The sequence below is a fragment of the Cervus elaphus genome, chromosome 3, assembly GCF_910594005.1.
Source record: "Cervus elaphus chromosome 3, mCerEla1.1, whole genome shotgun sequence".
In the NCBI taxonomy this organism is placed as follows: domain Eukaryota; kingdom Metazoa; phylum Chordata; class Mammalia; order Artiodactyla; family Cervidae; genus Cervus; species Cervus elaphus.
The window spans coordinates 11,879,595-11,895,866 of record NC_057817.1 but is presented as its reverse complement, the minus strand read 5'-3'; the positions used below and the strand labels follow the sequence as shown (position 1 = coordinate 11,895,866).

The 16,272-nt window shown below is 39.3% G+C and overlaps 1 protein-coding gene across 2 annotated transcripts in view; it reads right to left on the bottom strand.

The window, feature by feature from the left end:
* ACSS3 (acyl-CoA synthetase short chain family member 3) overlaps window positions 1-16,272 on the bottom strand; it is a 162,613-nt gene that overhangs the window by 120,717 nt on the left and 25,624 nt on the right. For both annotated transcript variants that reach the window (XM_043880529.1, XM_043880518.1), the window contains exon 2: window positions 13,571-13,715. In XM_043880529.1, the coding sequence (XP_043736464.1) occupies window positions 13,571-13,715 (145 nt within the window). The remainder of the gene's footprint in view (window positions 1-13,570; window positions 13,716-16,272) is intronic.

The window sequence follows — 16,272 nt, the reverse complement described above, 5'->3', positions numbered from 1 at the left end:
AAAGTATGTAAGAATGCTTTTCCTTTATGAAGTATTTGTATGTCTCAATTTTTAAGAGTAAAAAAATTGCTTCATTGATCTCTTTTCTCATAAAGACAAATATAAAAAGCAGCAAGAGATGGCAACAGATGTCAACAGGAACCTTGCATCATTTAGATCAATTCTACACTGATTATTTAATCAAAGCTTTAATTAAACAAACACCCTCAGCATTTTTTATAGACAGTACATAAACATGACAACTACTCTGGGTGCACCAATCATACTTCCCAGAATCTGCCTGTGTTCCTGTTAACCTTTATGATTTCATTGGTCAATACAATCTAGACGTCGATGAATATATACAAACGGCTCACAGAGAAGTTGCTAAATATCACAGGAGTTGTACAAGGACACAAGATCATTGCAATAGTTGGGTCTGTTCCCAATAGCATTACCATCACTCACCAAAAAAAGGCACACATATCTTTAAAAAAATGAAAAATTCACAAATATAATGCACACACTAGTAGCTAATAAGGACTTTCCAATGGCTCAGTGTTAAAGAATCTGCCTGCCAATGCAGGAGACACAGAGGCACGGGTTCAATCCCTGAGTTAGGAAGATCCCCTGAAGAAGGAAATGACAACCCACTCCAGTATTCTTACCTGGAAAATTCTATGGACAGAGCAGCTAGGTGGGCCACAATTCAGGGGGTCAAAAAGAGTCAGACACAACTGAGCAAGCATGCATGCACAGTAGCTAATACACAAAGCAATGTAGATCATCACAAATGCCAAGAATACATCATAAATACCCATAAATAAATAAAATTTCTGATAAAAACTACATATGATAAAGTTAACATAATTTAGCTTTATAATGGAGACAAAATTATCTCCAATCAAGTATAGCATAAAAAAATGAACAATCAATTCCCCTCCAATCTCCAGTCCTCACAATAACTCTACTGAATGCAACATGCATTGATTTATTAACATTTATGTTACTTAACTAGTACAAATGTCAAAAATATGAGTATAAAACTGTCAAATGAGTTAAAGTTAATAGCATCATTTCCCATGTGTAGATCTTTATTGATTTCAAAAAGTCTAACAAAATATTTCATTTCATACACTTGAAATATGATTCTATCCTCATATCTTTATTTGCATCACTTAAGCCAATCAATGTCTTCAATTATATTAATTAGCTTTATCCTCAACTTGCTTTGAAAATTCTATCGAGTCAAATAATTTCATAGTTTCAAACATTTATTATTAAAGGTCAGAAACTGAATGTTGGCGACATGCTCCGCTGTCCTGAAGTTGCTGAGAATAGGACAGGTGCAGGGGCTAGTCAACAGAAAAATAATTGTTACCAAGTCCTCGCACTTCCACTTGCAGGAGCCCATGTTTCTCTTCTCTGTGCCTTCTTGACTGTAGTAACGGTCTCTCTCTCTTTTATCCTTCAACCATCTTTCCACTTGGGATCCCACTTAATCCATCTTGTTGGCCCCACTCAGGTCAGCAAATGCAGTCATTTTTGCCTTCACAGCGCACACCATCATTACGAACCATGTCAGGTCCAACTCTCGGATAAATCTGCTACAGACCAGGGACACTGGTAGGGAGGCCATCTGCGTACGGGGCACCGATTTCTCTACATCTGTTTTATCTCCATTCCTGCCCTGAAAGCAGGTTCCTCAGAACCATTTTTCTAGATTTCATACATATGCCTTAATATACGATATTTTTCTATGTTGGAGAGGATGTGGAGAAAAGAGAACCCTCTTGCACTGTTGCTGGGGATGTAAATTAATACAGCCACTATGGAGAACAGTATGGAGGCTCCTTAAAAATCTAAAAATAAAAATACCATACGACCCAGCAATCCCACTACTGGGCACACACCCTGAGAAAATCAAAATTCAAAAAGACACATGTACCCCAATGTTCACTGTAGCACTATTTACAACAGCCAAGACAGGTGGCACATATTTCTATCTTTCTTTTATGATCCAACTGATGCTTTACTTTCACAGCAAAGCCTTCTCTCAACTGCTGGAGCCAGATGAGTCCCTTCTTCCTCTGTGCTACAAATGTTTTTGTTACATTACACACAGTTGCTTTTGTGTTATTCTCACCAGCAAGCTAAGAGTTCCTTGAGAGTAGGAAACATTCATTTTTCTGAGCTCACTGCCTCATACAATAAGCATTCAATATACGATTGAATATACATTCACGGAAGACGTCTTCCTTCTCCATCTCTAGTATGCCACCTATGGGACTTTGTTTTCAGCTATTATTTGTCTCCCTGAAGAATTATTAACTGTTCAAACAAAATGTCGATTATAACATTAACAGGCTACAATTATTTATACATTAAAATCTGGTATTTGTTGTGCACATGCTCAGTCACTCTAGCGATGTTCGATTCTCTGCAGCCCCACGGACTGCAGCCCACCAGGCTCCTCTGTCCATGAAATTCTCCAGGCAAGAATACTGGAGTGGGTTGCCATGTCCTCCTCCGGGGGATCTTCCCGACTCAGAGATCAAATCCATGTCTCCTGCATTGGCAGGCAGGTTCTTTACCTCTACTGCCACCTAGGAAGCCTTTTGCCTGATATCATTTCCTCCAAATGTTGACAGGGCTTCTCCCAGCCTTTATCTGAGTCTATGTCACTGGGTTATCTCCTCAGTGATAAGCAGTTTTCTCAGACAAATCTATATACAAGAGAGTCCAGGTCACTCTAGCCTTACGCTTTTATTCCCTTATGTTGTGTTATCTTTTCACTTGTATTATCTTTTTATTCATAACATATCTCCCCAATTAGAATGCAATTTTCCTGTAGGAAAAGACTGTATCATTCACTACTGTAATGCATGGTGTCCACAGAAGTGCCAAATACACATTAGGTATTCTAAAAGTATGTTTTGAACAAATAAATAAACTTGGCTCCATCATCATCCCAGTCCAAGAATATAAATGGAAAGCAGATCATCCACTGATCTTACGGAGTTAACTTTCAAAAAGGTCAGAGTTTAACCACCTTGTAGATAAGACAAATCATCTAACAAGAACCTACCAATGAATGATAAAAATAAATTCATTAAGCAAATGCAGGAATAAAAACTACTAGAGACCAGACTTCTACATTTCCAAAATGACCAAGCTAGGTAAATGTTTTAAGCAGAGCTTTTAAATGCAGAAAGATAGGAGAAGGAAGTGGCAACCCACTCCAGTACTCTTGCCTGGAAAAATCCATGGGCAGAGGAGTCTGGCGGGCTGAAGTCCATGGGATTACATGACTGAGCATGTGTGCCCGAGGGTGGAGGGAGGTGGGTTGGTAGCAATAAACTGGTAGAACTAAAAAAAATAAAAAAATAAAAAAAAATAAATGCAGAAAGATAGAAACTTTTAGTCAAGTAATGCATTAAAATAAAGAAGATTTTCACCCTATTAAAAAATTTAAATTTCCCAATATAAAAAAAAAAATTACAATGTGGAAGAGACAAGTGATATTTTTGGAAATGATTATTTCTCTTAGACAAGAGTTAAAGTTTTCTTTACTTTTTAATGAAAGTTATTGAATATTCTATTTATTAGTTCATTCAGTATGTAATATGAGCTTATGTTATGAGGCCTATATTAAACATTGAATCAATTCAGTTCAGTCGCTCAGTCATGTCCTACTCTTTGTGACCCCATGGACTGTAGCACTCCAAGCTTCCCTGTCCATCACCAACTTCTGGAGCTTGCTCAAATTCATGTCCATCAAGTCAGTGATGCCATCCAACCATCTCATCCTCTGTCATCCCTTTCTCCTCTGTCCTTCAATCTTTCCCAGCATTGGGGTCTTTTCCTGAATCAGTTCTTTGCATCAGGTGGCCAAAGTATTGGAGTTTCAGCTTCATCATTAGTCCTTCCAATGATATATATATTGGAATATATATATTTATACATATAAATATGTATATAGTATAAATGATAAAGCATTGTATAGATAAAATAAATTGATAAATAAAATATAACCCTTATCCTCAAGAAGCTTTTACTACAGTCAGGAGGTACATTAATAAATAAGTAGGTACACCAATAGTGTAGGTATACTACTAAGTAATATAAAAAGCAAAAAGAAACCAGTGCTTAGAGAAAGGTACAAGTAAAGCGGTCTAGACTTCGAAGTATGGTGAAGATTTCTGGCATGGGGAGAATGGAAAAGAAATGAGTATATACTCCAGACAGAAAATTGATTTCAGAAAATTAGAGAAATATAATTACTTTAAAAACCTGGCTGAGACAATTCGAAAGGGTTGCCCATAGTGTTGCTATTCTGGGTTGATGTAAAAATTATTTTTAGACATTTCTAGTTTTGAATGCATGGCTCTAACAGTGGGAAAAAAAGAAGCCAGGAAATACCAAAATGGTGTTTTCTCATTTAATTTATTCCCTTCTGTATTATCTATTAGATTGATCTAATACCTATTTTCTTTCTGTGGAGTACTCTCAGAATCTAACTTAAATTTCATTAAGCTGAAAAGTTACTCAAACAAAGTTCCAGTTACAATTTATATAAAAACTTAAATCAGTAGTTTGTATATAAACATCTTCAGTTTCAAATGAAATATAAATGTTTCTGCTAAACTGCATTATACAACTTTGCACTGCACAAATTAACTCACAAAAATAACAAGGATTCTGGGAAAATGAGATGAAGCCAGACCACTCAAAAATCAATGTAAGTAGAGCCTTTTAACATCTATGAAAGTACTAACACAGCATCGTCTTCACTAGATCATTTACAGCCTTAACACTGGAGCTCACGCTTCCTGCTTCTACTGTAAGGAATTTTCTTCCAAACTTTCTTCAAAAAAAAAAGAAAAAAGGTTAGTCAAGATTAGTAAAGAAAAGACTTTCACATTATTATTTTTAAAACAGGGGACAATGTCCTCATCTTTAGATTTTTAAAGCTACTTAATCATCAACATTTTTACTAAAGGATCTTCATCTTTTATTATTAAGGTTTTCAGATATTGATAAGCTATTCTCTTCAATTGTGAGAAAATCTCTCACCAAAACGTCCTGACATCGTAACAATCCAAAAGAAAAGTAAATGCACAAAAGACCTGATTGGGCACTTCAGAAAAGTAGAACAATAAATGGCCCAAAAGCTCAGGGAAAGGAGTTAACTGCATTAGCCTTTAGGGATGACAAAATTAAATCCAGACTTCTCCAGGGGTCCAGTGTTAAGAATCCGCCTTGCAATGCAGGGGACGTGGGTTCAAACCCTGGTCGGGGAACTTGGACCCCACATGCCTTGGAGCAACTAGGCTTGTGCACCACGACTGCTGACCCACCTGCTGCAGCTGCTGAGTCTGGGCACCGTAACTAAAGGTCCCATGTGATGCAATGAAGTCCATGCAAACCACAACTAAGGCCCGACACAGCCAGATAAATCACAAATATTTAAAGTTTACTTATTGCCAGAAGGCAATATCACTGCACAGCTACTTGAAAGGCCCAAACTCAAAAGACTTGGCATGGTCAACATCAAGTTTTGGCAACTAGTATTCTCCTACCACCACCACTTGGAATGTTAAGTTGGTACAACCACTCTGAAAATTGTTTGACCTTATCTATGCAAGCCAAGCATGTGTCTGCCCCATAATCTGCCATCTTACTCCTAAGCATGTCCCCAAAGTTAATGCACACTTACTGTCACCAAATTTTGCACACAAATATATTCATATCAGCATTATTTGTAACAGCCCCAAACTAGTCATTACTCAACTGACCCAACTACAGCCTCTTGCAATGAAATGAAAGGGTCTCATGAACAAAAAGTTGAAAAAAAAAAAAAAAAGTATATTGATTTATTCCATTTCCACAAAGTTCAAGAAAGCAAAGCAACCTCATCATAGATGGTGTTCAGATGTCTGGATAATAATCACGTGCGTGCTGAGAGAGAAATGACTAAAGGAAGCATAATAAGTTCTTCTGGGAGCTAGGAATACTCTGTTTCCTGATCTGGTGATATGAGTGTGTTCTGTTTGTGAAAATCTATCAAGTTAATACTTATGACCTGTACACTATTCTAAATGTATATCACATTTCAATAGAAGCTTAAAAAACTGCATGCTAGAAAAATACATCAACCACTGTTAATTCAATCTCATAGTAGCCTCATTCACAATTTACCAAACATGGAAAACATTATTTTACAGAGATACAATTTTTAGTGATGCAGACTGTAATACAACTGAAGTATTTATTGCTTATTTAGGAAGTTTAAGAAAAGAAAACTAAATATACACACTGCTGTATATCTTCTCCTCAGTAAGGCAACCTCTGGCAGGGCTGGACTTCATGTTCTGGCTTTTGTGATTTAGGAGTTTGCTTATGGAAATATTGATGATATGGCAAGCAAAGAAATATGAGATGATCTTACCCTGACATGTTTCTGAGAAGATGAAATTCACATTTTGAAGAGAGCTTCCTAAAGGGGGCAGAGGTTGGAAGGAGGACTTCTCATGGGATATAGCCCTTGATTTCAGAGTAATTTTCTCCTCTAAATTATTCAGCCTTTATAACTACAACTCCTGCCATAATTATATTTCAAAAGCTACCTTTAGTAAAGATAACAGACACTTTCAGTTTGAATTAAATCAGGAAAATGTAGTACACACTGGGCTTCATTTTCCCTGCATACATATTTATGAAAATTTCTCAAATGCCCTGTAGGGGGTCATATTTTTATTTAGTGAATACATACATAAAAATTTACAACTGTATGAATACCAAAAAAATACAAACTTACCACATGTAGAAGTAAATTTAAAATGTAATTAGATGCAGAGAAGATAAATTCAAAGTAGGAATTTCTAAAAATAATTACTACATATAATATACACATACACATGCAATATAAACTCACATACTCTTTTATGTCACTGACCTTTGATATAACTAGTAATCTGAAAAAAACTAAGAGAAGGAGAAATGCTGGGCTGGATGAAGCACAAGCTGGAATCATGATCGCCAGGAGAAAGAATAACCTCAGACATGCAGATGACACCACCCTTATGGCAGAAAGTAAAGAAGAACTAAAGACCCTCTTGAAAGTGAAAGAGGAAAGTTAAAAAGTTGGCTTAAAACTCAACATTCAGAAAGCTAAGATCATGGCATCTGGCCCCATCACTTCATGGCAAATAGATGGGGAAACAATGGAAACCATGAGAGATTTCATATTCTTGGGCCCCCAAATCATCTGCACATGGTGACTGCAGCCATGAAATTAAAAGACACTTGCTCCTTGGAAGAAAAGTTATGACCAACCTAGACAGCATATTAAAAAGCAGAGGCATTACTTTGCCAACAAAGGTCTGTCTAGTCAAGGCTATGGTTTTTCCAGTGGTCATGTATGGATGTGAGAATTGGACTATAAAGAAAGCTAAGCACCAAAGAATTGATGCTTTTGAACTGTGGTGTTGGAGAAGACAATCTTGAGAGTCCCTTGGAGTGCAAGGAGATCCAACCAGTCCATCCTAAAGGAGATCAGTCCTGGGTGTTCATTGGAAGGCGTGATGTTGAAGCTGAAACTCCAGTACTTTGGCCACCTGATGCAAAGAGCTGACTCATTGGAAAAGACCCTGATGCTGGGAGGGATGGGGGGCAGGAGGAGAAGGGGACAACAGAGGATGAGATGGTTGGATGGCATCACTGACTCGCTGGACATGAGTTTGAGCAAGCTCCGGGAGTTGGTGATGGACAGGGAGGCCTGGCGTGCACAGGGTGGCAAAGAGTTAGACACAGCTGAGCGACGGAACTGAAGAGAAGGACACCATAAACACCTATCTCCTGGAGTGGACACTAGAGTTGCTAGTGTGGGAAATTCAAGAAAGAAACATTCATCTTGAACTTCCAAGCCAAATGTAAATAAACTACAATTTCTTTCACAGATAGTAAGAAGTTAGAATTTACTTGGAAAGAAGATCAAGTTAAACTACTGGTACAATTCAAAGATAAAAAATCCCCACAATAAAGGAAGCTACAGTCACTTAGAAATTCCAAATGGTAGCTCATTCATTAATTTTTTTGCACATTCATGCTAAGTCACTTCGGTCATGTCCTGAAGTGACTTTTTTTCTGATCCTATAGACCGGAGCCCACCAGGCTCCTCTGTCCATGGGATTCTCTAGGTAAGAGTACTAGAGTGGGCTGCCATGTCCTCCTCCAGGAGGTCTTCTTGACTCTGGGATTGAACCCACATCTTTTACGTCTCCTGCATTGCAGGAAGGTTCTTTATCACCAGTGCCCACCTGGGAAGCCCATTCATTGATTCATTGCTTTACCAGTCAACAAATGTTTACTACATGCCAGGCACTATTCTGTGAGCAAAACAGAAATGCCTCCCTCCATGGAACTGCCATCCAGAAGAGGAAAAATACTAAAGAAAGATAAATAAAATATCAAGACTGGTACTCAGTAATAAATAGTTAAATTTTAAAAGGAAAGCAGAAAAAGGACTCATGAAGTGGTGTGCATGAGAACCTTTGTATTTAACATGGCCGAGGAAGATCTCACCGAGAAAGTAATATTCAGGTGCCATGAATCATAAGATATCTGGAAGAAACACCATCTCAAACAGAAGGCAGGCAAGTATAAAGGCTTGAAGGTGGGCGTGCAGCAAGCCTGGAGACGTGACTGCATGAGGTGGGGGGGCGGCGTGGTATGGGTGCTTGCTGGGGTGTGCAATGCAATGCAAGGCGGGGCTGGGGAGGAGGTCCCAGGACTCATATAAGACAGTGACTCTTGCAAAAGCTTTCCTGTGCCCTATTTGCCCCTGGCTGAGTTGGGTGCCTTCCCACAAAATACAACACTACCCTACATAACCGGGTGTTATGTTTCATGATTTTTGTAGCTCTTTAAATATAAAGAATAAGTCATTTATCTATACTCCTTGTTCCAAGGAAGGTGTGGCATGCAAACTAAGTATGTGTTGAATGAACAAGGGATCTTGAACCAAGCCGTCTCTCTATAAATATCTTTTTTTTTATATATTTTATTATATTAGGCCACTTTGCCCAATATATATTTATTTATTTATTTTCTCCATTTATTTTTATTAGTTGGAGGCTAATTACTTTACAATGTTGTAGTGGTTTTTGCCATACATTTACATGAGTCAGCCATGGATTTACATGTGTTCCCCATCCCCATTCTCCCTCCCGCATCCTTCCCCACCCCATCCCTCTGGGTCTTCCCAGTGCACCAGCCCCGAGCACTTGTCTCATGCATCCAACCTGGGCTGGTGATCTATTTCACCCTTGATAATATACATGTTTCGATGCTGTTCTCTCAAAACATCCCACCCTCACCTTCTCCCACTTCTGGGCACACACACCGAGGAAACCAGATCTGAAAGAGACACGTGCACCCCAGTGTTCATCGCAGCACTGTTTATAATAGCCAGGACATGGAAGCAACTAGATGCCCATCAGCAGACGAATGGATAAGGAAGCTGTGGTACATATACACCATGGAATATTACTCAGCCATTAAAAAGAATTCATTTGAATCATTTCTAATGAGATGGATGAAACTGGAGCCCATTATACAGAATGAAGTAAGCCAGAAAGATAAAGACCAATACAGTATACTAACGCGTATATATGGAATTTAGAAAGATGGTAACGATAACCCTATATGCAAAACAGAAAAAGAGACACAGATGTACAGTACAAATATCTTAAAGAAGCGTTTTCATTATCAGCTCCCTACAAGAGATGACAGTTTGAGAAAAGCTCTACCTCTGAATCGTTCTGTAAAATCTTCAGATCCTTCACGTCACTGAAATACTTTAGCCTGAAATGTTCTGGTTCACTAATTAAGAAGTACGAACTTTAGTTTTACCTAAACAAAAACTCCCAGCAGAAATGAGGCAGCAGAGATGAAAACAAGCAAAGTACAAAGCTTTTTTTTTGTTTGTTCTCAATGGCCTTACCCATTAAATCTTTCTTTCCCTGTCTTCTCTACTTAATAAAGTAAAAGCCACAGGGAACCAGGAGCAGGTAATCAAAATACAGCACAACGCCCCCCTCTTTCCTAACAGTCCTTCCTTTAGTACTTTAGAGAAGAAAACCCTGGGGAATCAGAAGCTGTCAGCAGGTGAGAGAAACAGGCCTTTTAAGTACTTTGATGTCAGGCCAAGCTGAAACCAATGAACCAGCACAAACCTCAAAAGGGTCTAAGAGTCCAGACTCCATATGAGAAAACCAAGATGAGTTAGCAGAATGGCCTCTAAGCAAAATGCATGTGTGTACTTATCACATACACTAATTAAAAACAAAACAGCAGAAAATGAGAGGAGGAACAACTTATTTAACACTTCCTAGTTTACTTTCCCAAAGTGTCTTCCTTGACTCTGATGTTCGGTCATGTATCAAACTCAACATACTGATATAGATCATATATGTTAAATATATAAGTAAGCTTCCTAAGCAGGATAGCAATTAAGATCCAGGATCTTAATATTGTTGTTCCCGTTTAGTCACTAGGTCGTGTCTGACTCTTTCTGGAGCCCACCAGGCTCCTCTGTACATGGGATTCTCCAGGCAAGAAGACTGGAGTGGGCTGACATTACCCTCCCCAGGGGATCTTCCTGACCCAGGGATTGAACCCATGTCTCATGTACAGGTGGATTCTTCACCACTGAGCCACCTAAGAAGCCCATCTTAATATCAACCTGTCTTAATTATTAATGAGCCTATGGCCATATACCCACATCATAGGATTCAGTTTTTGAACACAGGCTATAAACCTTGTCTAAAAGCTGAAAATGCAAACCTAAAATAAAACACAGAATATAACAGGTTATCAGGAGATTTATCTTTTTTTTTTTTTTTAGGAGATTTATCTTTTAAAATAAAACACAGCCTCAGATGAAAACCAAAATCACCTGATAACAGACTGCGTTTCCTCCTCAGACCAGTATGAGCTCTGTCTCTAGAAACCTCACTCTGAAAATACACAGTTCCCACGTTCAGACTCATGAAACGTGTCCAACACGGTATTTGCAGCATTATTTTCTTTTTTTCTGTAGTCAGCTGCCCAGTATTTGAACTCTCTTATTAGACTGGAATTTCCCTAGTATGAGTCCCAGAAAGAGGCAAGGCCCTATTCCTACTGTGAAATGAAACGACAAGACAGTTCCTGCCAGCTGCCCCGGGCCGGAGGCCTGGAAGCTCGTGAGCCAACTAGTGCTTACTCTGGCAGTCTAGAAGTCAAGTCAGCAGCTCTACTTCTTAGGCAATTGGTGGCTTCTCCTTAACTCTTCACTGCTAGCCCTTCTCCCTTGGGGTATTCACTTTTCATAAATTCCTCTTCTGTTCCAGTCAGCTGAAGGCAGAATTTGTTGCTGCAGCCAGGCTGCAAAGCCCCCTTGTTTCCTAACTTTATTGCTTGCAGCAACCCGAGATTGGGGCAGTAATAGTTTTCCCTCAGTTGCCTTTTTTGAAATCCCTTAGAAGGCTAAACAGAAACAATGCTGGTGCAAAAGGATATTATTTCAGAGAGCCAGGGAAAGTTAACCAAATACTCTAAAACTTGCATGGAAATTCTACATGAGTTTTAAAAAAAAAAGCAAAATAAAAGAATGTGATTCAAAAAGCCTCCATATAAAAGGCAAAAAAAAAAAGTAAAGGCATTTACATGGGACATTTCAGCAATATCTGCAGACATTTTTGGTCATCACAACTGGGAAAGGGGTGCAACTAATGAGTGAGACCAGAAATGCTGCTAAAAACCCTACAGTGTACACGACAGCTCCCCACAACAGAAATACCTGGCCTAAAATGTCAACAGTATCAAGGCTGAGGAACCTTGCCCTCCAGTCTACCTCCCTTCCAATAACAAATAAATAAATGCCCTCCCCCAGAGCAAGAATAAGTCTCCTGCAGGCCACAAAACCCAAATACTTTTATAATTACTTATGACATCTCATTTCTACCCTAATATTGGAAGAAAAGAATCTCATAACTTATCTGCCAATATCATGATTCACCTGAGAACTACCCAGATGGGAGGAGGGGGGAAAGAGCAAATAAGGGAAATGAATGAGCATGTACAAAGATCTTTAAAGGGCCAGGAGTGCCTGAGGGAGTGTAAGGACATCTAGGGTGAAAAAGAGATGGCCAAGAGCATTGGGAAATGAAGCTTGGAGGGATGCTGTGATCAGATTCCAAAGCGTCTTATACATCACAGGAATCCAGATTCTGCTCTCTAAATAACAGTAGTTTTTAAAGAAAAGGTTTTCAAGTGGGGGTAGAGTAATAAGTCATTTCTTAGGAAGAAAATTCTAGTGTCATCTTAGGTGACAATGTGACAGGTGCACAGCCTGGTAACAGGTGAGTCAGAAGGCAGGGGGACCGCTTCAACAGCACAAGGGTTGGAGAGAGGGCCAGGTGATGCCAGCGTGGAGGGAAAATGAAGGCCAGAGAGAATAAAAGCACACTGTCAGAGATCTGTTAACCTCTTCCTTTAAAATAAGGTCCCATTTCCAGTTTATTCTTGTGTATGATGTTAGGGAATGTTCTATTTTCATTCTTTTACATATAGTTTCCCAATTTTCCCAGCACCACTTATTGAAGAGGCTGTGTTTTTTCCATTGCATATTCTTGCCCCCTTTGTCATAGATTAAGTGATCACAGGTGCGTGGATTTATCTCTGGGATGTCTGTCTGGTTCCATGGATCCAGACAGTGTCATATACAGGAGGGAAGTCAGAAAGAGAAAAAAAATCATACATTAATGCATATATGTGGAATCTAGAAAATGGTATAGATGATCTCATTTGCAAAGCAGAAAGAGAGACAGACAGGTAGAGAACAAACACGGATATCAAGGGGGAAAGAGGTGGGCTGGGAAGAACTGGGAGGTTGGGACTGATACATACAGCCTACTGATGTTTGCTGTCGTGTAGTCGCTAAGTCATGTCCAACCAACTCTGTGACCTCATGGACTGCAGCCGGCCAGGCCCCTCTGTCCATGGGATTTCCCAGGCAAGAATACTGGAGTGGGTTGCCATTTCCTTCTCCCCACCTAAGGATCAAACCCATGTCTACTGCATTGGCAAGCAGATTCTTTACCACTGAGCCACCTGGGAAATGCTCCATGACTGATACTATATATAAAATAGACAACTCATGGGAACATACTGTGTAGCAAAGGGAACTCTACTTAATGTACCCTGGGGGGCTAAGTGGGAGGGAAACCCAAAAGGGAGGGGATATATGTGTAGGTAGGGCTGGTTCATTTTGCTATGCAGCAGAAGCTAACACAACATTGTAAAGCAACTATAATGCAATAAAAATGTTTACAAGTAATAAAATGAGTATCTTTTAGTACTGTAAAATATAAAGAATAAAAACAATTTAAATGAGTAAACACACATCTGTTTACAGCGTGCACTAAAAGTACAACAGCATGTCAATGAACTAAGAGGATTAAGGCTATGCAATGAGAATGTATGCTATTTAAATTAATTTCGGTATGATTTCCAAAGAACGTGGATAGAAAGTTAATAATATTACCTGTTCCAGGACTTCTTTATAGGTAATAGTGGCTTTAGTGTTTGTAACGGGACTGTCATAAATGATAGCAATCTTATCTCCTTCACCATTTTCAATATGACGATCGATGGCATTGTAACAAATGTTAAGCATCCCTTCCACAAACCTGAAAAATAATTGGAAAGTAAAAGTGAATGACTCTTTTCAAAACATATATGTTGCTTAACTAGGTTTCCATAGTTCCAGTTTGGCGAGCTGTCCTTAAAACAGTGTTTTCCCGTGCATGTTATACCAAGTAATGATGGCTGTAAACTATTTAAGATGATACAGAAGTGACATTTTGATTTTAATAAACATGTATTTATTTTCATGTGCACTAGAAGAAAATATACCTCACGCTTCAAGGTGACAATTTTGTGGATTTTATTGCTTAGGATGAAACTAGAGTATACAGCACCAAAATAATCGACTTTACATGGATGAAATGAGTTGTATCCAAGTCCAGGACAGATGCACTATGCTGAGAGGGCAAATGGTAGATGCATGACTGAAGTCTAGGGATCTGCTATAAAAAGACAGACTTGCTGGGAAAAAATCAATTCTTCTCTGAAATATTTATATTCCTTGAAAGATATATATTGTTTCAATTAAATGTAATACCCCCAATTTCACAAAGTATAGGTAAGTTCTTTTCAGAATTTTGAGACGGTTCATAATTTGAATAAGCAATCAACATGCACATATGGTCAATAAATTTTTAAAACTTCTCAATTCACTACCTTATCTCTTAATTGCTGAGTGCATCCCTTTGAAAATACAGATATAATGTAGATAGATGGAGATAATTTTTAAGAAAATATAACTCATTTCCCTGAGAATTGAATTTTTCACTTTTTTAGGAAGAGAATATTAGATAAAAAATACAAGTCCAGTAATGGTTCATTGGTTCCAACATCAGAGTAGCAAAGATTATAAAAATCCCCTTATAAAACTGAGTGTCACCATCAGGTACTCATTCAAATAGCCCTGTGTGAAAGGAAGCAGGTAATACATCTACAGATACAGTGGAAGCAATAAGAAATAACAGATACAGAAGGCAGTAGGAGGGATCATTTAATCAGCATCAAATGACCCTGCACACATCAAAGATGGTGAAAATGATGACCTCACAGTACAGCACAATGAGTAATTAACACAGTGATTCTGAACTGCCAAGTGCAATAGATTCCACCTTTGTTGAAAAACACGGTCTCTTCTCCTCGCCTCTTCTATTAAAAATATTTTGTCTCTTCCTCCAGCCTCCATTCTCATCAGTGGAGAATACTTCCCCTGACTTTGGGGCCACCCTTGTGCCTCGCTTTGGCTAATCAGCAGCCATGAGGCATGCTCTGACTTGAAAGCCCTTGACACAGCAGATATAATCAGGCTCGCTCTTCTGCACCTCGACCCTCTCCTGGAGGAGAGCCCCCGGGTATCACTGCCGCACCTCGACCCTCCCCTGGAGGAGAGCCCCCGGGTATCACTGCCGCGACCCGACCCTCCCCTGGAGGAGAGCCTCCGGGTGTTAACTGCCGCACCTCGACCCTCTCCTGGAGGAGAACCTCCGGGTGTTAACTGCTGCCTCCTCTTCAGCCTGCAGCCCAACTCAGCCAGATAGATGTCTGAGAGCAACATTTCCAGTCATGGTGATCCCATGACAACCTACAGACTAGCTGATGAATAAGCATCTTCTGACTCAGATTTTAATGGTGATATGAAGCATAATTACAGCCATAATTAACTAATACATCAAGAAAAAAGTAAAAAATGTTTACTCAGGTTTAAGCTCCAGCTCCTCATTAGGCCTCTGCTTCCACTCATGAGAGTAAGAGGGACCTCCTTACCACTGAGCTCGGGTCAAAGTTCAGGCTCCCACTAGGCTTCCATTACATCATTCTGGATGATGGGGGAATGGCATCTCACTGAGACTGCCCACATGGACCCCACTGACACTGCCAGGGCCAAGAGCCTCCTTACCTCCTATCCTAGCTGTAATGAAAGTTCCAATTCCTGAGAAAACCTTCTCTGATACCGCTAGGGGAGTTGGCAATATTTAGGGCACCCTTGATACAGCCTGGCAAAGTAGAAGTCTAGATTCCTCACCATCTTTTCACCGATGAGGATGGGATGGGGATCAGTTTGCCATACTGCTTGACTGGATTAGGGTGGTGACTGTCCAAAGATCCTCTTTTGGCAGGCTGCCCTTCCCTACCCCTTTTTATTTAGGGAGTAGAGGGAGGGATCCAAAGAGAAAATTTTCTGGGACTTTTTTTCTACACCCATTGGCACTTCTGAATTGCCACCTTCTCCAGCGCTCAGTCTAGGGCACATAAGCAAAAAAGAAAACTTGGGGAATTCAAGTGTCATGTCATTTTTCCGGTCCCAAATCTGAGCTGATTTGGTTTCTTCTCTCTTCCTTTCAGAGTCTTATGTGTATTTTATATGTAATGTCCTATGTTTTTAGCTATATTGAACAGAATGAATAGGAAAAAGTACATTTTGTCCACCTTGTCATGAAAGTCTCTAAGTAATATTTATTAATAGCTTACTCTAGACCAATATTTCATGTGTATAAAGTCATCTAATCAAAAAACAACCCTAGGGACCCTTGTGCACTATTAGTTGGAATGCAAATTGGTTCAGCCACTATGAAAAACAGTATCAAGGTGCCTCAAAAAGTTAAA